We start from the raw sequence: 25,518 nt of genomic DNA, 5'->3' as shown, positions 1-25,518 counted from the left end.
CTTATAAAGGTTCCACTGACAAAAACCTGATGCCCTGAAATACATTAATTTTAGTTTTAAGTATCTTGTGTCATTGTGTTCACTGTTTGATAATTGTCTTGAAAATAAACCAAAGTAAACATTAACCTACTGTGACTGTTTAATGAATGTACAACAACTTTTCCCATGAGCCGCTGAGTGGCGGTCAGGGGCCCGTATGGCCGTATGAGTGGCGGTCAGGGGCCCGTATGGCCGTATGAGTGGCGGTCAGGGGCCCGTATGGCCGTATGAGTGGCGGTCAGGGGCCCGTATGGCCGTATGAGTGGCGGTCAGGGGCCCGTATGGCCGTATGAGTGGCGGTCAGGGGCCCGTATGGCCGTATGCACCTCAGGCACAGTGTTTGCCCTTTGACCTGAGCGTGGACGTGGCCCGGAGGCGCAGTGTTTGCGCTCTCCGCGGCGCTGGACCGCGGCCAGGCGCAGAGGTGAACTTTACCCTCCGCAGTGACGGTGCATCCCCGGGCCGCTCTGCGCCTGGGACTTGGATGAAACATTTCACACATTGTTCGGATGCCGGTGTCAGTGCGGAATGAACCGGTTAAAAAGGATGTCAACAAGTGACGTATCAGAGCCGCGGCGCTGGGCTGGAGGAGGAGAGACAGAGACGCGGCGGAGCTCCGCACTGACGCCGACTCAAACTACGAGGTAAGTCCGTTCTCTCTCTGCGCGTCTTTGCGTCGTATTTAGACACTTCTTTACCTAGTTTATAATCTCATTTGCCTATAAACGTGTTGCTTGTTTTCTCTAATGTTGGGCAGACTTGACGCGCTGCTCATTTTACGCAGAATATTCCCGAACACAAAAGTGCGTTCGCAGTTTGTCTGTGGATCAAACTTCTGACCATTTGTTTCCGTTCAAAACTCACACAAACCTGAATATTTGTCCATTTGTGCTCGACAAGAGCTGCCACTTTAGTACGATGTGGGACGCAGAGGCGGCGGGACATGCAGCACTTTAACGTTTGGCTTTAGGCGCAAAGAGCGTGAGGTGCTTGCGGCTGATGCGCATTAAAGGAGCTTTCGATTGTGTTGTAGTCTTAGTAAATGTTCTGTAAAACATTTTAATATACTTTATTCATACTACAAGAATATGATACCCTGTCTTTCACAGAAAATACAACCAAATTAGTTGCTGTTTTTTGATTATTATTCTTCATATTTTTACCATCACACAGGCTTTTTGAACTGGAATTTATAAGATTTGTTCTCTGTTGAGATAATGGAAATGACTATTGTGGCATGCTGGAGCAGGTTTACTCTTTAGCAAGCCTTCTATAAGACAGTAAATAGCTGTTAATAGACATCCATCTGTCTATGCAAATCCAAACCCATTACATCGTTATTATATCATTGTAAAGCTGCACATTAAAAGCTTACACTGTGTTTCAGCGTGAGCGCCATGAGACGAGCTCGTACATGCGCATTGTCCTGTAAAATGTGCCTTCAAAGACACATAAAGCTGCCTTCTGTCCGTGCACGCCTGCATTTCTTCCACTGCTGATGACATTAACACATCATTTGTCAATCCTCTCCTCTGTAACCACGAACTGCAGTGTTTACAACTGTGATCGAGAGCGGGATCTGCACTCTGTCTGTGCAGATCCAACACGTAAACATCAATTATTACCTCTTAAATTCAAATGTTGCTGCCAGGTTACTGCCAAACTGTGTGCAATCCCTCTGTTCTCCTGCTGCAAACGATTTACCCTCAACACAGTGGTTTGAATATGTATTTTGCTCATTTTAAACCAGATGCCCTTTTATATTTGCAAACTTATGATGGCTGTTGGACCTTTTTTTAGAGATAAATCTTTGCAACTTTTATTTAGCGGCGCAAAACTGGACATTGTAGTCTAACTATGACTATACTGCTCGTATTAAAAGTGCACTACATAACTTTTCTGAGGCTTGCCAACTGCTTGTCTCCATGGAGATGTTATTGGTTCGCCTGGAGTTTTCTGTATTTGTTTATGTAATTGTTATCTGGACTAAACAGCCTCTAAAACACACACGAAAAGACCTTTTTTTTATACAACAAACAGCGTCATTATGAAATTAAAATCTAAAAAAAATAAACAATTTAAGATTTTCCTCATTAATACAGCTTTATTCACACATATTCTGGTCGATAATGTATTTAAACAGTCTTTTCCTCTATTCACACATATTCTGGTCGATAGTGTATTTAAACAGTCTTTTCCTCATTAATACAGCTTTATAAGATAAGATAAGATATTCCTTTATTGTCCCACATGGGGAAATTTCATTGGTGCAACGCAGGTAGATACAGAGGTAGATACAGAAGAACAGATCACTTATAGGAAGTCTGAAAAACACTTTCAGTAGAAGATCTCCTATAAATAAATAAAAACTCCCATGGACAAATAAATACATAAATACCATTGCATGTGATCCCGACAGTAATTGCACATGAATATGTGTCACGACAGCACATAGATTGCACATGAATCACACATATTCTGGTCGATAATGTATTTAAACAGTCTTTTCCTCATTAATACAGCTTTATTCACACATATTCTGGTCGATAATGTATTTAAACAGTCTTTTCCTCATTAATACAGCTTTATTCACACATATTCTGGTCGATAATGTATTTAAACAGTCTTTTCCTCATTAATACAGCTTTATTCACACATATTCTGGCCGATAATGTATTTAAACAGTCTTTTCCTCATTAATACAGCTTTATTCACACATATTCTGGTCGATAATGTATTCAAACAGTCTCAATGAACAATAGAAACTAAACAACTATGTAAATATTATAATACCCTATTCTACATGGCATTAAACTTATCCGTCTTGAATTTATTTAATTCATCTTTGATTAATTTCCATGCAGACAAATAGGACCATACACCAGAAAAGTTACATAATGGACCTTTACATAGTCCACTCATTATGCTAGTTCTAGAGGTGGGTGATATATATTGCGTAGATGATTTAGAGATATGTTCAACCTGGAATATATTGAATATAATTGTCTACAAAATAAGTAAAATGTGATATATCAGTCATTTTCCCCCCCAGTCTGTCAGTTAGTTTCAGTTTTATCAGTTTTATTTGATACTTCAACCCAAAGACATTTACAGGTACGTTCTCCCGATTAATTACAAGAATATCATCCGAATATGGCTCACCTCTAACTGGCTCTAAGCAAGGATACACAACAAAATACCAGCAGTATAATGGGCATCTGGCTTAAAACCTGTCCCCAAATACATCTGATACAAGGCAGATGCCAGTTAAAAGAAGACACTGCGGTTTAATTAAAGTTCTGTTGATCCGTGCATTACCATGACACGCTTTGTGTTGCCGGCTCGAGACTTGTTATCGTTACTGTTTTGAAGTACTAGCTCGACATAATCTCTTAAAAGTGACAGATTAGAGGTGTGGCGGCGCAGAAACAAGCCTAGCTCTGCGCTTCTTCCTTTTGTCTCTCTTTTGTTGGACAGACATTCGATTTGGCCCCGCGCTCGTCTCTTAAGCCGGTTATTATGGCTGCAAATGACTTACAGGTGTTGGAACGGCCCACGCGTTACACTCTCGGTGCCTTCGGTCCGCACCCAGAATGAGCTCAGCCGTCGATGTAAGTTATGTAAGTATTTCGTTGGCAGATAGATCGCAGCCACACACACCCACAGCGGAGTTGACCTGAACGCAGGGGCAACATAGTTTTAGAAAGACGTGCCGGAGCTGCCAAAAGGAGAGACGGGCGTAACAATTAGTCATAGAGAGCCGCGAAGGCATCAAAACAAAAACACTGTCCTCCTCTTTGGATGCACGCTGATAGTGGCGGCTGAAATAACGAGATATAAAAGTGCAATCAACAAGCAGAGGTTTAAAGGGATTCCATTAAAAGGGAGGAAGGAAGTAGGAACAATGTGGTTTCCGTGGCTACAGCAAGTGTTTTCGTGGTCAGAGATGATCTAATGTTGGTACATTCGGATTGTTAGACTGGGATTATTATATGATATGTGCAGATATTGGATGTCGGTGGATGTTTGTGATGAGGCCTGACACGGTAATTACAATATCAGCTTCAATAAATGAAGGATTCGTTATGAGATACATCTAAGTGCTTTTTTTTAACGATGATTTATATTTAGAAGAAGATTTACTACAATTTTCCTGCTTTAGAGTTCTTGTGTCAGTGGCATAAAGTCATTTCAGTATTATCATTTATTGTGATATTTTCTGTCACAATATACTGCAGTTCAGAGTGTGTTTTTGTAACAGGCCGGCTGTAGTTGTGCAGATTATAATGACAACATTGACAAATTAAACTCCTATTAGTCCATAATCGTCAGTAAAATCATGCGGTTTTGAGCAGAGTTCTGACTTCGGAGGAAGAAATTTGCATATGATTTGTGTTGAATGGCTCAGATTAAAAGCCTGTATAGTTTACGTGCATGAGGTTGTTACTAAAAGCTTTTGTTTTTGAAAAGACCAAATCAAATTGAATTGAAAATCGCTCAATATGACAAAATGAAATGTGTTGTTCTAATATTGTATTGTAGCCTTTGTGATAAAGAGCTGGTTTAGTGAAGTAGCAACATAATTCAAATTCAAATACAGACAATATCATCTTTGAGGGAAAAGACTATTGTTTAGGGTCAATCAAAGGCTTGTTTGGGTTAAAAAAAAAAAAACTCTTTGTTTTACCATTGCACTGAAGCAACATCATGGTTATGGTTTGTTTATCATTGAAATGTCGTGCCTTGGCGGAGGTCTGCACAGTTCAGTAAGATTGTGTTCAGGCTTGAACACACACCACTGGGTCAAAACTGGGAGTGTAAGAGGGCTACACCCAGAACTGAACCTGGAATGGACCAGGACGCATCCAGGACGAGATCATGACAAAAACAAGTCTATATTTGGACTAAAATGGGAGCAAAAGTGTGAATTTAGACCGTGATATTATAGCTTTTAATTTCTTAACTTAATTCAAATTCATTTTAACACCAAAGTTCAACTGTGAGACAAAAAATAAATAGTCACAAAACCCAAAATAGCAAAACAATAGTGAAGTGCAGTAGTGGGCAGTTTGTACAGACAGCACTGAGGAGGTGTGAATTCTAAGAAGAGTACAAGCTTTATGTGAGAAAACAAGATCTCATTAGACGAGTTTGAGCTATTTTCCTCAAAAGTAACGACCAGGTGGATGAGGAAAGTTCAGGGCCATCTGCAAATGAACAATTATCCACACAGGAAGAAGCAGAATGAGGCTTTTAACACTTTTAAATGGAAATCGTGGCTCAGATAATGAGTCAAAATGACAGTGACAGTCAAACAGTCATTACATTAAGTTTAGACACAGTGAATCCTAATTAGAGGCTCATTTGGCAGTTTTTCTTTAATAACCTGGAATTGTTGTTGTGCTAATCTGACGTGTTATGCCTTCAAGCTTGTTCTGGTGCTGGTTTTGTTTAATTGTACAGCTTCCTACGTAACTTCTGGCTGTAAATCAAAAGTCTGTACTTCAGAGACTTCTGTTAAACTCTTGAGTGAACCATAAAATGTTAAGAAGCATCCTTTTTATTTGGATCAATTAAAAGATTCACATGGTAATAAAAAAAATGAAGGTTTATATTGTATCCTCTGTATTTATGATTTAGTTTATTTCCTTGTCATATAATGATCTCTAGGTGTAATAAACAGATAAATAACTTAACGTTTGCAGTTTTACAGTTTAATAATAATGCAGCCAGTTCAAGCACAGATCCTTTAAATGTTTTATTTAGTCTATAATAGTGTTAAGGACGTGACGATACAGAATTTAGTGTTACAATTATTGTGCGAAAAACATCACAATTCAAAGATTATTCATGATTAATGGCACACAACAAAACAAATGCAAAATCCTTGATTTTCTTTCATTCTAATGCATGACATTTCCAATAATATGTGACCAGCTTTACGAAACCAAACTTTCTGAATGCAAAAGTAAAGTTACTGTGCCACAAACAGGCACATAAAAAGCACATTTAGGTGTTAATTCAATTGAAACGACTTAATTTAGCTTCTAAGATAGTCACGATTATTAGTTTTTCATTCTTATGTTTATACTGTGACCTGAATAATCACAGTTCACAATTAACCGAATAATCTTGACATCCTAAATAGCATATACAAGTATAGCACAATAGTCTAAACGAGAAAGAGATAATTCAATGTTTCTCACGATAACAAAAGGGTTGAATATATATTATGTTAAAATCTGTGTCAAGCATCATTTTGTGACATAATGATGATTGCACTTGTTCCTGTTCATGCTTTAATTTGAAAATCATAAGTGCACCTAAGATTACACACACGATAACCAACACTAAAACATTTACTCTCTGGAAACTCATTCATTTCCCAGCCACGTCTGCACTTTGAACATTATATCACACACATACCAAGACACTGCAGAATGTGTTGTTGTGTTTGCTTTGCCACTTCCTTTATGAATCGCTGGCTAACATAAAGTCATTACGTTATTGCAGACAGCGAAACTATGTCAGAAATGGCGTCCTTGCGGTTTTCGTTTGTGAGGATGTGATTGAAACGGCTTCATCTTTTCTCGCAGATCATTTACAAGCTTAACACGGTCCAGGTCGTGTTTAGTTTACACTTTCTGAGAGCCTTACAAGCCCAGATATCAGCGCCATGTTCTAACGTTTCATGGATGTCCCGGGGCAGAGGTTGGGATGAAAACACACACAGGGCCGTCCGCATGGGAGGCGTGCCGCAGTTGGCACCGGGAGCAGCCTCATATTTCGGATCTCTCCCGTCTTGTCGTGTCATGCTGCGGTAAAAGCCCCAAAAGAGCAAACTCTAATGAGGCCGAGGACTCGGGCCTCGGGGCAAAAGGTGGAGGAGTCTGCAGACTTCGCTTCACTGTCATCCAGAGCTGTACGTGCTGTTTCTCTCATCCAAGACTGTATTTCGTTTTAATTCTGTGCAATATTAGGCTGCAACCAACTCACAATTATTTTTATCATTGATTATTCTAGTGATTATTCTTTCATTTGATTGGAATCGAGAAAGGTCCAAGATTTTTACCTAATCGGCCCATTCATAATTTGACCCAGATGTACTCAAAGTGTTAGACTATACTTAAAACACTTAGTTTTCCTGTGGGATTTTAATGTAATTTCTGCCTCGTCTGAGTAATAAAACCTCTTCTCTCAGCACATGGCATGTTTTGGAGTCTTTCTAGTTAAGAACATGATTACTCAGTTACTAAATTAGTTGACTATTATTGCAAAAAGGAATTATTTGCAGTATCACAATATTTTAGCCCTAGTAAAGGGAATATAGACATATTTAGGGACGTTTCAATACAAAATATTAGTGTTCTGATTATTTATTTTGATTACTGACACCTAGGAGTGGGCGATATTGAGACAAAGGAATATCTTGATATTTATTTGAAGTATTCTCATAACAATAGTCAACAGAAATGTCTTTAAACATATTAGTTGAGGTTTAAGTATTAGACAAATGTGAAATGTTTATAAAAATGAATCGCAGAAATATCATAATTTACCCTTATTTAAAGTTTACCACATAATACTTTCTCTCTTTTTGTAACATTTTTTACTTATCTTAAACGATTAACTTTGATATAACGATATAATTGCCACCTCCTCCTCCACACAACAGTGAACTCCTTAAGTCAAACTGTCAAACTCATTAATACAGTATATCAATAAGCTCAAACGTAGTGAACGATAAAGTTAACGCGAGAGGCTTTGACCTGCACAATCCCGCTCAGGTCGTAGAGCAGGGTGTCCCGCCTTGACTCAGGGCAAACGTCTTGTTTTATTATTGCATTCTCGAGCTTTTGATCACGCTCGCCCGCTGCTCCGCACTGACAATATGCCAAGTCCAAAATGGTTACGCTGACATGTTCGGTCACGTTCTGTTCCTGCCAGCTCTCCGTCCTCCTCTCTATCCTCACACGTTGGTTTGGCAGAGCTCGGCGCCTGGTGAACGTGGAGCTGCATGTTTGAGTGTGCGAGTGGGTGTGCGAGCCGCGCTGGTTGTAAAAGAAAGTGTGTGGATTCAGAGCAAGAGCTGGGCTGTTACATAACCACAGCTTATCGACCCAGTAATGTGTGGACAGGATACGGAGAGAAAAGGCCTCAAGTTTGCATACTGTTACTCCACGTAGCATTGGGGTTAATCCTATAATCTTTTCTGCAATTACACTACAGACGTGTGAGAAAGAAACTGCCACTGGTTTGGTCCTACTTTTTGTAGCCGTTCAGTGTCAAATACACAGTTGGTAACTATATAATCAAGCAACCGCATGTCAAAAACTGTACGTGACTGTCAAGAAGTGCCACGCGACCATGACATACACAACAATATAACAAACGGTTAACAAAAGAGCCACGTAACAACCCAATAAGTTGCTGTATCACTACATTTATCACGCCATAGTGTTTGAATACTTCTGAATGAACGGTTGTCAAAAATCTGATACTAATTGATACTAAAACTAGCATCAAAACTAGATACTCAGTTGAAGTATCGATACTGAAATAATCACATAAACAGGACAAAATATGACCTTTCCTGAACATTTTGAAGGAGCTTTCGCAGAATATTTAAAACCACAGAGATTAATAAACAAAGTACATGTATCTTGTACTAACTTGTACACCATAAATCTGATATATAGCATCTTAAAATCTCAGTTTAACATTAGACTAACCGGAAAATACTGACGATGTGCGACAATAACACGATCATAAACTCTTCTCTCTCTCTTCTCTTCTTTCGTGATCATCATTTTTTATGGTTAAACTATTGATATTTACATAAAAGTCAAAGTTAGATCATTGTTTTTGACTTTGATTGATTTCTCTAGCTTTCATTTGCAGCACGTTTCCAGAAAACGTTTTTAAGTATTGACAAAAATAGATGCATTTTCTGTTTTTTCAGAGAACAGGAGGCGACACCTGTCAACGGCTTGGAGCACCTGCCAGTCAGTGAATCTGAACCCTGCCATCCACAAACTTTCACAGGTAAATGAATGTTAAAGCCTTTATATTGAGCACCAGCAATGACCATATGTAACTGTGCTTGGTATTTTCTTTCAGCATTGACAAAGAAAGCCGAGGATGACGCGGACCGGACAGAAAAACCCACATTCACGTCACATTTCTCTTTGAATCTCGGCTCAAAACCAGGTCTGCGCAAAACAGAGCCAAACGTTTACAACAGAGACACTCCTACAGACTGGTAAGAGATTTGAAAACCAACAGCATGGTCTTTAAATGCAAAAAACACATACTTAATTTCATGAGAGTTCGTAATTAGAGCCGTTACTCACTCACTGTGGAAGACTGACGACTATTTCTGCGAATCTACAATAAGACAATTCTTTTTATTTATTTTTTCTCTCAAACAATTGTAGTGAAAGTTAAATGTTGCTACATACAAACATTATGTCATATCACCTTCAGTAGCATGACATATATTTTGCCCTGACACGTTCCCCTACAGTATTTTCACAACATCTCATGAATTGTTAAGCAGCATATGCCCTTTAAAATGACATAACTTTGAATTTATCACACTCTAAATTCTTCACAAAGGTTCAAAAACATTCTGTGTTTTAGGATTTTTGGGGGGGTTTAGCAAGTTGAGCTGAAGACTTTGAAACAGTATTTGATTGCAATATTTCTGCGTTCGGATTTGAGGTTTTAGTGAAACAGATTCAAGATTCATATTACAGTGCACACATTTTGTTTGAAGCATTGACAGAGAAAACTGTGCTGTTTGCTGATTGTGACAACTAAAACTGCATGTTCTGTTTGATTCGGATTAATCTTAGAGGCATCCAAACGACTCACAATTATGATTTGTGAATGGGAACGTTTCATTTTGTCCACACACTTGTTGCGATGCGTGCCAGTGTCATGATGTGTATCTAAGCCCTGTTATTTGGTGACACCTGGCAGCTACAGTCACAGCTCACAGGTCAGACACTATTATATGTAACGGCTTAGTTAAAGAGTAACTGCACCACTTTGTCTGCACACTTGACTCTTTGACACAACGTCTGGAAATATTAGAGATAAAAGTGGAAATCTAGAGTAAAGTTGACCTGATGTGACTATAATAGTAGTCAATGTATTTTCTCAGTTTACATATACCTTTCAAATGTAGTTATGGTGTTATTAAAGCAAGTTTTTCACAGTTATTATGTCATTCATGAACTTCTTTGTGCTGTGGTGATGAGTAGACAAACATAATTATGCAAAGATAGTGTGGTATAAATAAATTACTTGGTAATAATGGTTTTGATATGAATCACAAGAAATGAGCTCATCTTTAGACACAATAATGATAATATCTAGTTATATTGACCATTCTATTTATCATAATACTGAATTTAATGACAAATGATTGAGCATAATTAACTTTATGAAAGTTTATAGACTTTAGACTGTAGCTATTTTCAGATATTAATGATTATCAAGTGATTAGCGGTTGGAAAATAATTTAAAGTGGCAAAACAAACAAGATTACCAGATAAGAACAAAAATTGAGGTTGACTTTAAACATTTAAACACGTTATAGATTGAATAATGGAAATATTTTGGAGCACAATTATCAAAATAATTTGAAATAGGGATCAATTGTTATAATTACCGGTATATCTCTTGGCAAAGTTCACGTTTACTTTTTTTTTGTACATCTTTTTGTTCTACTTTCGATACAAATCCTCCACATCCTTCCTTAAAGTTCACCTCACCAAAGACAAACAATGAATCACGCATCTGCAAGCATTTTTGAGCAATAACCGCCTTTGTGATAAACGCTGTGCACCTGGCAGCGGCTGTATCAAGGCCTTTTTTAAACAAACTTCACCATCAGATACGGTAGTTTTTACATCGCAATTACTTTAGGTTGGGCGTATACGCTTGTGCATGCCCGAAGTAAAGGCGATGCCGGCAGAAAACAAAACGGGACACACCTATTGTCTAATCACGTGTCTAATCATTTCCTTTTATGAGCGTTCGAGACTTGAGTGCACCTTGGAAATGGCTGCGTAGTTTCCTCCGAGGTGTGACAGTTGCAGCTGAGAAAACGGTTTGCTGAAGAAAAGGGGAAAGACGGAGAAATGCTGAAAGTCCAGTCGCTCTGCATATCTGCGGCAAATCTAACGCCTCAAATGTCAAGGAGAAAAACATTACGGTACAAAACAAGGTGTGGCAATGACAATGGAGTTCCCTCCCAAGTGAAAACTAGATATTTTCATAGGTTTCACTTCAAAATACTACAGTTATTTATTATTGCCCATTCAATTTAACAATTAGCAAACAGCAATTCAACCAGTGTTATTGATCAAGACGTACGTTTGCTATCCAGTTTTTGCACATCTGTTTCACTTTGTTAGCTCATAGCAATAGACTTAAATTCATTATTTGTCATTTTAACTCCTCTATCCTTCCTCTTTCTAGTTTTCATGGACCATCTCGAGTTTGTGACGAGGCGATCTCTTATCGAGTAAGTAACGGTCAAATTGTAAAAAACAATGTATTTGTTTGTTGGAGATGGTGTTCCAAAACATCGCATCACAAATGGCTGGCAAACGTAATTGATTGATTGATTATTATTTCAGCTGCTAGAGGACAGGGCGTGTGCAATGTGTGTTTTGGAAATCTTTCATGCCTTTCAAATAACCAGTTTGTCGAGGCTTAAATAGCCACACCATGGGAACCAAGGCTTCAGTAACACGTCAAAGCACACACACTCTAATCATGCAGAACTGAGTACTTTGCATTTATCTTCGGTTTGAGGGATTAAATGCCTCACTTTTTAACTGTATAGGTGAAAGCATTCCATACATCCATAAGCCACAGTATTCATATGACAAATATGTAATGTCCCTGTGACTATGAACTATGAGACTAATGACTCACCCTTCTTTGCAAGCTTTATGAAATCAAACTTTCAGAAAGAAAAAGTAATTATATTGTCACAAACTTGCCAGAAAAAAAGTTCTCTACACACATTTTTAGTCATTCGATGTATAGATTAAACAGAAATTAAACAATGCTTACGATCACGATTATCGATTAACCAAATATTATTGAAATCCCTAATCTTAACAAAACTAGGACAGTCAAGTGCAAACCAGGCCTAAACAAATTGGCGAAAGCAAATGAAATAGACTTAATATTTATTTTATTTATTGTCTTTGTCTCAACTACTCTGGGATCATAAAAGGGATCTTTAGCATCTTTTAACTGGAGGATTTACCAAATGTAGGGGGAAATATTTGCTGTATTTAATCGAGAAGCTTTTTACATTTAGCAAAATCCTATAATGCATAAAAAGAAGTACATCTGCTTTTGTATATGTATCTAAAAATGCATATAAACTTTGCTCATTGTACCATTTGTTTTTGCTGCAGGTACATGATCTAACGTTGCATGCTGCATACAAGATACCTTTTCATTTGAGAAAAGTCACAGAAGCACAGAACTGCACCAGCATCGAGACCAGCAGCAGTGCCATCCAGAGCTTCTCCAATGGCTGTGGACTACGTAAAGAAAACACACCTCAAAGTGGAATACCAGCGAAAAGGCCGAATTCTTTGGATTTAAACGTGGATAAGACCAGAGCAAAGGAACTTTCGGGACACTCAGCGATGTTATCCTCCACAGTGGTGACGGTCATGGCCCCTCAGTGGAGCGGGCGACTGCGGAGGAGCAAACGGGAGGGCACCGGGACATCTGACTTACAGGGGAACTCGCAAAGCAGGATGGATTACTCCTCTGGTGTTGAAAAGATGCTGTCAAGTGGACTACAAAGCCGGCATCATGCGCCATTTGTACGGAGCAGCACTGTGGGCTGGTCAACGCGGAGCGGGCCTACAACTTTGGACAATGACAGAATGGTGCATCAATCTGCCTCTTTGGACATGAGGTTGGACGATAAGCAGACGGATAGGCCGATTCCATCGCCTCTCTCGCCTCTCTCTCCCCTCTCCCCTGTCTCCCCCATGTCCATAAACTCAAATGAACCACAAAGGTCGCCGCAAAGGGGGCACTCTCCTCTAAGCTCCAAACCCACGACGAGCAGCATGCTTTTGTCCCTGCGGAGGGTCAACAGTCCTATGAGTCCCACTGAAAATCAAACACAGAGTCCAGAAAATGAAAACGGCAATCGACAGTTCTCCACGCATCTCAGCCAAAGCTTTCAATACAAAAATCAGCTTTCTCCAACTTCCATTTCAAACAACGGCAACGCTCCTCTCTCCCCGTCGCCTACACACAGGGACAGATTATCAACGTCGTACAACTATTCAACAGTGCCAAGTCAGCACACAGCAGAATCGGCCCATTCTCAAGCGGGTGCAAGCCAAGACGTTTTACCCCCGCCAAGATCCTTTAGCAGAGAGCCCCCAGACAGTATTAAGATCACCAAAATGCCGTTGACTTTGCCTAAACGCACCCCTTATGACCACACGGCCTTGTTAAAATCCCACACAACGCCAAGAAGGCCTCTGCTCTCCTCTGTCACCTGGATGCACCAAGACAACCAGGCAGGCAGCTCGCAAATCACTTCCAATGTAAATAACAAAACGAATGCGCATGTCACCGCACCTTTTAATAGCAAAAGCATCCAGTCAGACAATAAAGGAATCAATGGGCAAATCCCTAACTATAGAGGCAACAAAAACATGGCGGAGTTAGGTGGTAATCTGATGCTACAGGGAGGATCATCTGGCACGCAAAATTCACCCAACCATCATCCATCATCCCAATTCAAAGCCCAGGTTGACTCATGTTTAAACAGGGATCCACCAAAACCCATGAGTTTGCCTGGCGCTTTGTCCAACTCTAAATTTAGCCTTGCAGCAACACACACGGCTACGAGTCAGGCAAATCCAACCAACTATGATGCAAGCAGCGGTTTGTTTACAGCAAAAAGGACTGAGTTCACTCCTACTATGCTAAGCCCCAAAAGCAGCTACACTCCCACGGATAATAACAGCAAATACCAAAACATGTACGGTACATCGAAAACGACTTCTCCCATGCCTCAAAATACAGACAAGTTTTCCAAGCAATCCCACTTAAACGATATTACGAATGCAGTAACTAATGCTAACTACAAATCCAGCTTAGATATGTTCCAAAACAATAACGCAACATCTTTTCAGTCCACTTTAAATTCCTCAAATGTTTCTGCCGCGACGTCCTCCGCTAAAGAAGAGACACTGTCCCCTAAATGTAATACTCCTCTTGGCTTTGAGCGCAGCTATGTTCCAAAACCATACCAAGCCAAAACTAATTTAAGTCCTACTATTAGTCTGTACTCAAAAACAAACTACAGTCCGACCCATACTGTTAGCACACCTGCTTCTAGTCCTTCATATCTTAGTCCGCACAGCCCTCCTGTTACTGTCTCCTCTTTGCTAACTCCTCCCCCTACTCCTAATTATAACAGCCCGAGCTCCCCACAAACACCTAGCCTGATTGCTAATAGGGTCTACAGCAATAGCGTGGACTCATATACCGAAAAGAAAACTTCAAAGGGAGAGAAAAAGCTTTCAAAGCGAGTAACATTTAAGGATACAGTGGATTCGAACACAGAAGAGAAACAAGAAACGCTAAATCCATTAACGCCAAGAAATGTCAAAGCACCATCTATTTTTGATGTGTTGCGATCTGGAAACCAACCGCACACGTTTGCGCCGACATCTAAATCTTCAAGTATTCAAGTAGGAGCAGGAACAAAGTACAGGTCTTTATCATCTGACTCTGTCGAGCTGAAACCAAGAGAAATGTACAAACAACAGTCTACTGAAACCTTTGACTATAAAAACCACGGTTTGAACATGCCAAGGCAAGAGCGGACACTGTCGGCAGAATCAGCTACTCAATATCGCAGCTCTGCTCCTCTGTCACTGCCCCCTGATTTTTCAAATGGTTACAAGAACCGCTATAGTTCTCCTCCCTACTCCACCCTTGTGTCAAGTAGGACATCCCAACCTGAAACCAAGACCAAGCCACCGCGTTCGCCTGTTTTTCAACGCCACTCCCAATCCAATAGCCCCGGTACTACCCCAACTTCAACTTCTTCAGTGGTTAAGAACGCTTTGTTGGCGAGTGGCTCACTCTCTCTACGACCTGTACCAATAGACATACAAGATAGTTTGAAGGTAAATGATTTAAGCCTGGATCAAGTCAATAATAATCCTATTAAATCAGTAGGGGAACTCCTTGCTAATGGACAAATTCAACTTGTGGATAACAGAGTGCAAATTAGCTCGCAATCTCTTCCCGGTGACAAAACTCTTCGCATATCTTCATGTGTTACAGAAACTTTGGTGTACAGCATAAAGGGGAGACAGGATGGGCCCAGGACTGCATTGCCAAAATGCACTGCAAACATGCCCATTGCCAAGGAGACGCAGTTAAGTCAGCAAGTGCAGATAAAGGAGGTATTGAAAGAGCAGGATAGTATGTCAAATCTGAGCTCAAGTAGTTCTATAGAGAGCCAGAACATTGATGATGACGGCGCCAAAAGGAAAATAAAGGAGGTTGGCAAGAGCAAGTTTTATTCAATTGAGTACGGCAGCGAACAAAGCCCAAAAAGAAGCCGCTTTGCATTGAAGAAGAGTTCAAGTACACCCAGTGCTAGTTTAACCCGGTCTGACTCAGAGAAAACAAGCAAGGTGGATCAAATGATCAGCAAAATCAAACAGACTTTTAGCTCAAGAAAACCCAACAACGATGAGGAGTCATTTCCTAAAAAATGGAGGAAGGCATCCCTGGTGCCATCTTCAAGTGGAGTGAGCGATCGCAATACTATCGAGAGTAACAAAACACTAGAGGAGGAAGCGATGACATCGGAGCTGAATAATAACCACAAAGGGATCGAGGACAGGCATAGATGGGCGAATAATAGATACACTCTTGTCCAAGCACCAATTGAGAAAAACAAGATCCCAGAGGAGTTTCCACCATGGACAGATGAATTGATGACAGACACTGAAGGTCTGCCTGAAAATCGAGGTTCCCCCTATTTGAAAATACACAGCCCAAGTCAAGACGACGAGGCCTTTGATTTCAAACAAAACCCATTTTTGTCTCCTAAAGATACCAATTCTGGATACAGCCCAAATTCACCAATTGGGTTTAGAAAGTCCAGTTCTAGTCCGAGGCCATCTCTGTCCCCATTATCTTCATTTTCATCGACAGACATGCTCGATGATAGCGTTTTCTACAGCCCCAAACCTCCTCGCCAAAAAGACTCCTCATCCTCGCCTTGTGAACTCGGCGAGATAAGTCTAGTGGCTTCGAGAAGGAGCAGAGCATCCACGGGACCGCCAAGCACGGGGCCTGTGACCAACAAGGAGCGCATGTCCAGCTCCTATGCGGATTTGAAGTACGGCATCGAGCCGGGGAGGTCCTTCTCTGTTAGTTCGGTGTTGTCTAGTCGCCCCTCTGGCCCGGGACGCATATCAACGGGTTCCCGGTTCATGAGCGTTGGCGATTTGACCAAACCTAGTACTTTTTCGTGCGGACATACAGCCGGCGATTCGGACAACTGGAGTGGACAATCCAGCTGCGAGACTAACTCACAAACCGGACGTTGCCCAAATGATGGTAAAATTAGATCAAGGTCGCTTCCAAGGTCTTTCACCCAGAGTTTGAGCAGCTGGAGACAGTCTAATTCGTCTTCAAATCCAACATGGGGTCAAAGCACAGACACTGTTGATTTTCCATTGGATATAGAGGGTCCGCCGACGCCTCCCTCGACTCCTCCTCTGTCCCCCATAATGAGACGCATATCCAAACCTCTGTGCCTCTCTCCCCCGTCTTCAGCCGGACACTCGGAGCCACCTCAAGACAACCTGTCCCCCAGAGGACACCTGCCCTCCCGGGGGTACATGTCCAGCCTCAGCACATTCGAGGAGTCCTCTGACAGCAGCTCAGACACAACCACAGAAGATGAATACTATTTCGAAGCAGGTGAAGATGAAGAAAAGGAAACAGAGTTGTAAAATTGTTTTATTTGAAAGTCTGTGATCCTGAATGTACATTTTGGATGAGAGGAGAGGGATTTTTTGAGCAATGCATCAAATTATTTTGTACAGAATGTTAAAGATGATGTTGATTTTGTGGAAAGAGTGGGTCACTGCTGTCCTAGGCTTTAAATAGGCCCATGTACTGTGCACAAGGTTTTTGTAAAGGAAGAAATATATGGATAAAGTAATAGAGTTTTCCCTTTTTCTTTTTTTTTTTTTAACAATGATTAACAACACACTTAAAGGTGCACTGTGTAACATTTTGGGGGTCCCAACCCATTCCCTTAGGTATTCCACAATATGGTATATAAATCTATCTATCTTACGTCTATTCAATTACAGATGTTTCTTGTGCTAAAAAATACCTTGAAAACCATGCATTCTTACTGTATGCTGGCTCACCTCTCCACAGATCTGACCTGTAACTTACAAAGCGATAACATCACCAGACCCTTGATTACAAAAGTTACATACTGCACATTTTAAGCAAACATTCTCTCCTTGTTGTAAAGTTTGTATTGGTTTATATCTCAATAACATCACAAAAAACACTCTCGACACTTTGTCTGAACATTAACTCATAGTTTAGCGTTTGGACCTATAAACATATAAAAGCACACTTATTTAAATGTATGTAAAGCCCTTTTGCACAGTACTGCTGGTTGGTTTTGTATGATGGGATGTATAAAGTTGATTTAAGCTTAGCCAATATTGTCTCCGTGCATGGTTGTTGTGAAAGAGAAGATATTTAGGTTTTAATGATCTAATGAACTACTGTAAAGTTGAGTTTAAGAAATTACACTTAATATATATTTCTGTGTATTTCCTACTGAGGCAACTTGCAAAGTTAACAGTTTGAATGTACTTTTGTGTTTGAAAATTGAATGTTTTCAAAATGTATAAGCTTCTTTGACAATCACCCTTTAAAAAGGCAGAATGTTGATTTTGAGTAAGGGATGATATTAATATAGTTTACTTTAGCTTATGTATAATAGACTTAAAATATGTTTTGAGAATTTATCAATTGCTTTGTACAGTTCCTAATTTTTTGCTGACTATTTGCACAGTGAGAATCTTAATATATCTGTTTTATAAATAAATGTTTTGTCAAAATCTTTATTTTTGTTCTTCACATTTTTAAGTATTTCATAAATCAGACGTGTATAGTGTACTGCATTAGAAAGAACAGTTACACAGCCAAACATTATCATTTTAAAGCACAGTGTTGGCTTCAGGAGAACTCATCACATTAAACCTGATAAACGTCATAGTAAAATATGGTTGTACATCACTGCAAGGTAAATGAGGCCAACGGTCGAAGGACATCTAGTTTAGATCAGTAATGTGTGTTTAGTTATTTCCTAGTGCTTTTTTATGGATTGGCGACAGTGATACAAGTTTAGTCAATACAATGAAGAAGGACTGGAAACATCAGATAAATGTGGTTTATTTGTTTTAAGAAATATAACATCAGTTCAATGCAAAGTCAAGCGTGTTAAGTATCCGGCCTTATCAGTGACATAATGTAGTACTTCTTTATTGCTCCACATTACAAGAGTAATATACAGCCATTATCTCTGCCTGGTATGTGACCTGACAGTTGTTATCAACAACTGACATGATCCTAATTCCAGTCAAATGCAAAAAGAGAATCTCTTTTATTGTCCAAACATTTTGCAGAGGAAAATGCAGCCAAATATACGTTACAAAAGAGAGCTTGCTTGTGAAGTGAAAATAAACGGCTCACTGATAATGATGTAGTGATAGGGAACAATTTATATTATGTTTTCACAATACGCACAGTATATGTGTACAGTTTATGCCTCATGAAATTTAAAATATCCATGTAGTTTTATATCTGAAAGCGAAGGCTCCTTAAAGGTGCAATGTTTTTACATTAAAGAAGACAGGAATAGTTGAGATGTCATCTCATCAAAACACACAAAAATATACAAAATGCAGGGACAATTTACGCACAAGGAACACATTTTTCTAGTTGTTTGAACTTTAATTTAAAAAGATTAAGGTGTTATCAAGTAATAACTTGTGTAAATTGGATGAGCTTTGGCACTTGTTTACAGCATGGTTGCCAGGTAACAGTTTTTTTCAATATCACATTTGCTGCCCGTGTCCAACCAAGTAAAATATAAACTTCATCAAAATTTTCAAACTTATTGCAAGATCTTAACTATGTTCAGTAGTAGTGTGCCTGTCATATGCACTTACAGTACAGGTTTGGTGTAAAGATGGTTGCCTAGTTGCTGAAATATTTGCAGAATCTCTCACATAAACAGCTGCTGTTCTGCTGTTCTTTCTCCTGTCAATAAAGTTCTACAGTCACAGACAGCTGTACTTTGAGCATAATCCTCTGCAGGGCGTTTACCTGACACACCAAAACGTGTTGAATACAATTGTGGCATCTCTAAATTACTTTCTATATGACATCATATGATTATATTAAACAAGAAGTAAAAGGTAGGTTATTATAAGAATGTTAATATCAGTTATATAAAGACTTATTGCCTGGGGTGATGTGACCACATGAGTCAAAACACTCCTTCTCACCGTCCCTGAAGGTGGAGCCCTTTTGAACGTTATTGCCATGGGTTGGGCCTTTGTCCGAGCCGTGGAGGCAAGTAAACTGTTGTGGCGCACGGCTCAGAGCTGGGAAACATCTGTCTGTTCCGTTGTGACTAAACAAGGCACAGAAAGCGATGTATAATGTATTACTACACAGAGAACCAACTTTATTATGGGAAATATAAGATAAGATAAGCCTTTATTTGTCCCACAATGGGGAAATTCCAGTGTTGCAACACAAAGTAGATACAGAAGTAAATAATAAAATATAGCCGCAAGCGGCAATGATCGGCCCTCGCCACGCCGCCGCCACGCCGCAAGAGGAGGGGGCGCTAACGCGCCCCAATTGTCCTTTTACGCCTACTGCTGAATCTGTGACGCTGTCACATCTTCTCCCCTTTGTTTTACCATCAAAAAGCTATTTTATTTTTAATTCTTGGCAAAATGTGCGGCTTTGCCGCACAGACACCGTGACTCTTTGAATAAAAATGTGGATAACTTTTGATGGTCCACCCCTGAAGATGAGTCTCACCGCCCTGTCTCTCTAACGCCCTGGGAGGAGTTTGTGAAAGTATAAAGTGTAAACATGTTCTGGCGATTTCCCCATTGGAATAACATGGGAGGTTTTGGTCATCGCTACAGCAAAGCCATAACAATTATGACATGGGTCTCATTGACTTTTTTGATGGGGATGCCAAAATTGAGTTGTGTGTCAAATTTCATATAATTTCGCAAAACTAAACATTTAACCTCCATATAAAATCTGTAGGGGGCGCTGTGGCGCCAAATTAATTTATTTCACTTCAAGTAGGTTTAGGGCAAAGAGTTTAACAACTGATTCTAATTTGACGCAATTCGAACTTTATCTGCGCAAACGGCAGAAATGTTAAATTTGGGAGATTTCTGAAATTCTAGCTACAGTTTGCGGCTTCGCCGCACAGAGACCGTGACAGGTATCAATGTAATTTGAATAACTTTTGATGTCCCACTCCTCAGTAGTATTTTCACCAAATTTCAGCTTTTTAGAGCCAACGCCCTGGGAGTAAAAGTTCGTAAAAGTACGACGTTTGGAAAAACTCCCGAGTCATGCTTAGCCATTTTTGAACCAATATGGCCGACATTTGGTTGGGTGGACGGCGTTGCCGTAATAATATTTTTTACTTCTCTTGTCACCATCTACCTCTGCGCCAAATTTCATGATTCTACGATCAGATTTTTTTTGGGTCATTTCCTATCTCTCAATGCATTTTTGGTACATTTGGGGGCGCTGACGCGCCAATTTTTTTATTTTAGAAAAAGGAAATAGCCAGAATGTAGAAAGGCACGATTTTTAGAGGTGTGCAAATTTTTGTGACTTTTCGTCAATGTTCACTGGGTGAAAAATAGGGGGGTTGGTCCCGAGAAGAAGAAAGAAAGAAGAAAAAGAAGAAGAATATTCCGATGCGAAAACAATGTTTCCCATTTTTCAAATATCATAAACTATACATTTTCGGAAAGCGCTCGCGCTTTCCTACCTCATGGTGTGGGTCCCTGGTCACTGATGGGTACTTTCGTTAATTTTGAGTGGGCTCCGCCCATTTTGTGTTTTTGGCCCTCTATACAGTAATAATGTTCAATTTTTGCATTACATGCTTATATGCACGGAACATGCAAGAGATGGGGAACGTATTTGTGAGCTAATTAGCGCGGTCGTCATCCCAATGTAAAGTGCTCGTTTAGTGCGCACTTTTGCACGGGCTTCGCCCGTTTACAACGGTAATGTTCCATTTTCCTACTACTAATTAGTATGCACGGGGCGTGCATGAGTGGAGGAGTGCGTTAGTGAGTGTTTGGAAGTGGGCTTCGCACGGACTTACGGGACTAACAGGCCTCTCGCCAGCTTGTGGCGCTCGGGCCCAAAAACCGATAACTTGTAAAAAAAAAACAGTCTTATAGAAAAGCTCTTATAAAACTCTTATAAAATATATATATATATATATATATATATATATATATATATAAATAAAGATTGTGCAAAATCCACTTCATAGTTTACTCACTGTTAAGTGTATTTTGATCGATGAGCCGTCCTGTATCGTCCTGCAACTGAGGCTTGAATGCTGCCACCTACCCCCTATCCCCGCCCACATCCCTGTACTTAGTTGTGATTATTCATGTCTGTGTGACTGCGCTGCTTGCCACAGTTAAATGTCACTATGAACAGTTCTGCAGTTTTGAACAGGGAGGATCAAAGGACCTGTTTCTATTGCTAAGTACCTGAAAAAACATAATGTGTCTCCTTTAAAGGCAATTATTGTGAGATTGTGAGTGGAGGGACATTATTCAATACAGACCTATATTCATACCTATATTTATATGTGGTAGCGTTATTATGTACTCTGTTTAATATGTATGATGCAGCTATATCCATCCATCCATCCATCTTCTGCCGCTTTATCCGGGGCCGGGTCGCGGGGGCAGCAGTCTGAGCAGGGACTCCCAGACTTCCTTCTCCCCAGACACTTCCTCTAACTCCTCCGGGGGAATCCCGAGGCGTTCCCAGGCCAGCCGAGAGACATAGTCTCTCCAGCGTGTCCTGGGTCTTCCCCGGGGCCTCTTCCCGGTGGGACATGCCTGAAACACCTCCCGAGGGAGGCGCCCAGGAGGCATCCGAAACAGATGCCCGAGCCACCTCAGCTGGCTCCTCTCGACGTGGAGGAGCAGCGGCTCTACTCCAAGCTCCCCCCGTGTGGCCGAGCTCCTCACCTTATCTCTAAGGGAGCGCCCAGCCACACGGCGGAGGAAACTCATTTCGACCGCTTGTATCCGCGATCTTGTTCTTTCGGTCACTACCCAAAGCTCATGACCATAGGTGAGGGTAGGAACGTAGACCGACCGGCAAATAGAGAGCTTTGCCTTTCGGCTCAGCTCCTTCTTTACCACAACGGTCCGATGCAGCGACTGCATCACTGCAGCCGCTGCACCGATCCGCCTGTCGATCTCACGCTCCATCCTTCCCTCACTCGTGAACAAGACCCCGAGATACTTGAACTCCTCCACTTGGGGCAAGGACACCCCACCCACCTGGAGAGGGCAAGCCACCTTTTTCCGGTCGAGAACCATGGCCTCCGATTTGGAGGTGCTGATTCTCATCCCAGCCGCTTCACACTCGGCTGCAAACCGTCCCAGTGCATGTTGCAGGTCCGGGTTTGATGGAGCCATCAGGACAACATCGTCTGCAAACAGCAGAGATGAGATCCTGTGGTCCCCAAACCGGACACCCTCTGACCCCTGACTGCGCCTAGAAATTCTGTCCATAAAAATTATGAACAGAACCGGTGACAAAGGACAGCCCTGGCGGAGTCCAACATGCACTGGGAACAGGTCTGACTTACTGCCGGCAATGCGAACACAGCTCCTGCTCCGGTCATACAGGGACCGGACAGCCCTGAGCAAAGGTCCCCGGACCCCGTACTCCCGGAGCACCCCCCAAAGGACACCCCGAGGGACACGGTCGAAAGCCTTCTCCAGATCCACAAAGCACATGTGGACTGGTTGGGCAAACTCCCATGAGCCCTCGAGCACCCGATGGAGGGTATAGAGCTGGTCCAGTGTTCCACGACCGGGACGAAAACCACTCTGCTCCTCCTGAATCCGAGGTTCGACTATCGGTCGGATTCTCCTCTCCAGTACCTTGGAATAGACCTTACCCGGGAGGCTGAGGAGTGTGATCCCTCTGTAGTTGGAACACACCCTCCGGTCCCCCTTCTTGAACAGAGGGACCACCACCCCGGTCTGCCAGTCCAGAGGCACGGTCCCCGAACGCCACGCGATGTTGCAGAGACGTGTCAACCAAGACAGTCCTGCAACATCCAGATACTTTAGGTACTCAGGGCGGATCTCATCCACCCCCGGAGCCCTGCCACCGAGGAGTTTGCGAACAACCTCAGTGACTTCAGCTTGGGTGATGGATGAGCCAGCCTCCGAGTCCCCGGTCTCTACTTCCTCTTCGGAAGACGTGACTGAGGGATTAAGGAGATCCTCAAAGTATTCCTTCCACCGTCCGACGACATCCCCAGTTGAGGTCAGCAGGCCTCCATCCGCACCGTAAACGGTGTTGGTGAGACACTGCTTCCCCCTCCTGAGGCGCCGGACGGTTTGCCAGAATTTCTTTGGTGCCGACCGATAGTCCTCCTCCATGGCCTCCCCGAACTCCTCCCAGGCCCGGGTTTTTGCCTCTGCGACAGCACGAGCCGCGGCTCGCTTGGCCTGCCGATACCCGTCGATGACCTCCGGAGACCTACAAGCCAGAGTGGCCTGATAGGCCTCCTTCTTCAGTCTGACGGCATCCCTTACTTCCGGTGTCCACCACCGGGTTCGGGGGTTGCCGCCACGACAAGCACCGGAGACCTTGCGACCACAACTCCGAGCAGCCGCATCAACAATGGAGGCGGAGAACATGGTCCACTCGGACTCAATGTCCCCAACCTCCCCCGGGACATGGGAGAAGCTCTCCCGGAGGTGCGAGTTGAATACCCTACTGACAGAGGGCTCCACTAGACGTTCCCAACAGACCCTCACAATGCGCTTGGGTCTGCCAAGTCTGTCCGGCTTCCTCCTCCGCCAGCGGATCCAACTCACCACCAGGTGGTGATCGGTTGACAACTCTGCCCCTCTCTTCATCCGAGTGTCCAAGACACGCGGCCGGAGGTCTGATGACACGACAACAAAGTCGATCATTGACCTCCGGCCTAGGGTGTCCTGGTGCCATGTGCACTGATGGACACCCTTGTGCTTGAACATGGTGTTCGTTATGGACAATCCGTGGCTAGCACAGAAGTCCAATAACTGAACACCGCTCGGGTTCACATCGGGGAAGCCGTTCTTCCCGATCACCCCTCTCCAGGTGTCACTGTCATTGCCCACGTGGGCGTTGAAGTCCCCCAGTAGAACAACGGAGTCCCCGGTCGGTGCACTGTCCAGTACCCCTCCCAAGGACTCCAAGAAGGCCGGGTACTCTGCACTGCTGTTCGGCCCGTAGGCCGCCACAACAGTGAGAGACCTGTCCCCCACCCGAAGGCGGAGGGACGCGACCCTCTCGTTCACCGGGGTAAACTCCAACACGTGGCGGCTGAACTGAGGGGCTATAAGCAAGCCCACACCAGCCCGCCGCCTCTCCCCGCGGGCAACACCAGAGAAGTGGAGCGTCCAGCCCCTCTCGAGGAGATGGGTTCCAGAGCCCAAACTGTGCGTGGAGGTGAGGCCGACTATATCTAGTCGTATCGCTCAACCTCCCGCACAAGCTCAGGCTCTTTCCCCCCCAGCGAGGTGACATTCCATGTCCCCAGAGTTAGTCTCTGTGTCTGGAGATCTGGTCGCCGAGGCCCCTGCCGTCGACTGCCGCCCAGATCTCTCTGCACCGGCCCCTTATGGATCCTCCTGCGGGTGGTGGGCCCACGGGAGGGCGGCCCCACGTCGCTCTTTCGGGCTGTGCCCGGCCGGGCCCCGTGGGGTAAGACCCGGCCACCAGGCGCTCGCCATGGAGCACCCATCCCAGGCCTGGCTCCAGGATGGGGCCCCGGTGACGCCGATCCGGGCGACGTAAACGGCCTTGTTCGTGTCGTCGTCATAAGAGGCTTCTGAACCGATCTTTGTCTGACCCGTCACCTAGGACCTGTTTGCCTTGGGAGACCCTTCCAGGGGCATGAAGCCCCGGACAACATAGCTCCCGGGATCATTCGGGCCCTCAAACCCCTCCACCACCTTAAGGTGTCGGTTCAAGGAGAGGATGATGCAGCTATAGAAATTGTATTATCTGGGTACACATTTTCTGACATTAGCTTCA

General features: G+C 42.6%; 1 protein-coding gene across 1 annotated transcript; it reads left to right on the top strand.

Annotated features, from left to right (window-relative positions):
- The first annotated feature begins 559 nt into the window (after positions 1-559).
- LOC140364408 (uncharacterized) lies at positions 560-18,231 on the top strand. The gene is made up of 5 exons (XM_072450525.1): positions 560-683; positions 9,002-9,084; positions 9,160-9,301; positions 11,530-11,575; positions 12,486-18,231. Exons 1-5 carry the CDS (start codon positions 568-570, stop codon positions 17,088-17,090), a joined length of 4,992 nt encoding a protein of 1,663 aa, XP_072306626.1. The 5' UTR covers positions 560-567; the 3' UTR covers positions 17,091-18,231.
- Positions 18,232-25,518: the final 7,287 nt, after the last annotated feature.

This window comes from Eucyclogobius newberryi, unplaced genomic scaffold (genome assembly GCF_026437365.1).
Source record: "Eucyclogobius newberryi isolate DKJ021-1_F unplaced genomic scaffold, fEucNew1.0.hap1 SCAF_18, whole genome shotgun sequence".
Taxonomy (NCBI): domain Eukaryota; kingdom Metazoa; phylum Chordata; class Actinopteri; order Gobiiformes; family Gobiidae; genus Eucyclogobius; species Eucyclogobius newberryi.
This window is presented reverse-complemented; position numbering and strand designations above follow the sequence as displayed.

Excerpts from the sequence above, each read along its gene's own strand:
- LOC140364408 (XM_072450525.1), top strand. The coding sequence starts at position 568 with ATGAACCGGTTAAAAAGGATGTCAACAAGTGACGTATCAGAGCCGCGG. Across the intron at positions 684-9,001 it reads ACGCCGACTCAAACTACGAG|AGAACAGGAGGCGACACCTG; the intron begins GTAAGTCCGTTC and ends CTGTTTTTTCAG. Across the intron at positions 11,576-12,485 it reads ACGAGGCGATCTCTTATCGA|GTACATGATCTAACGTTGCA; the intron begins GTAAGTAACGGT and ends TTTTTGCTGCAG.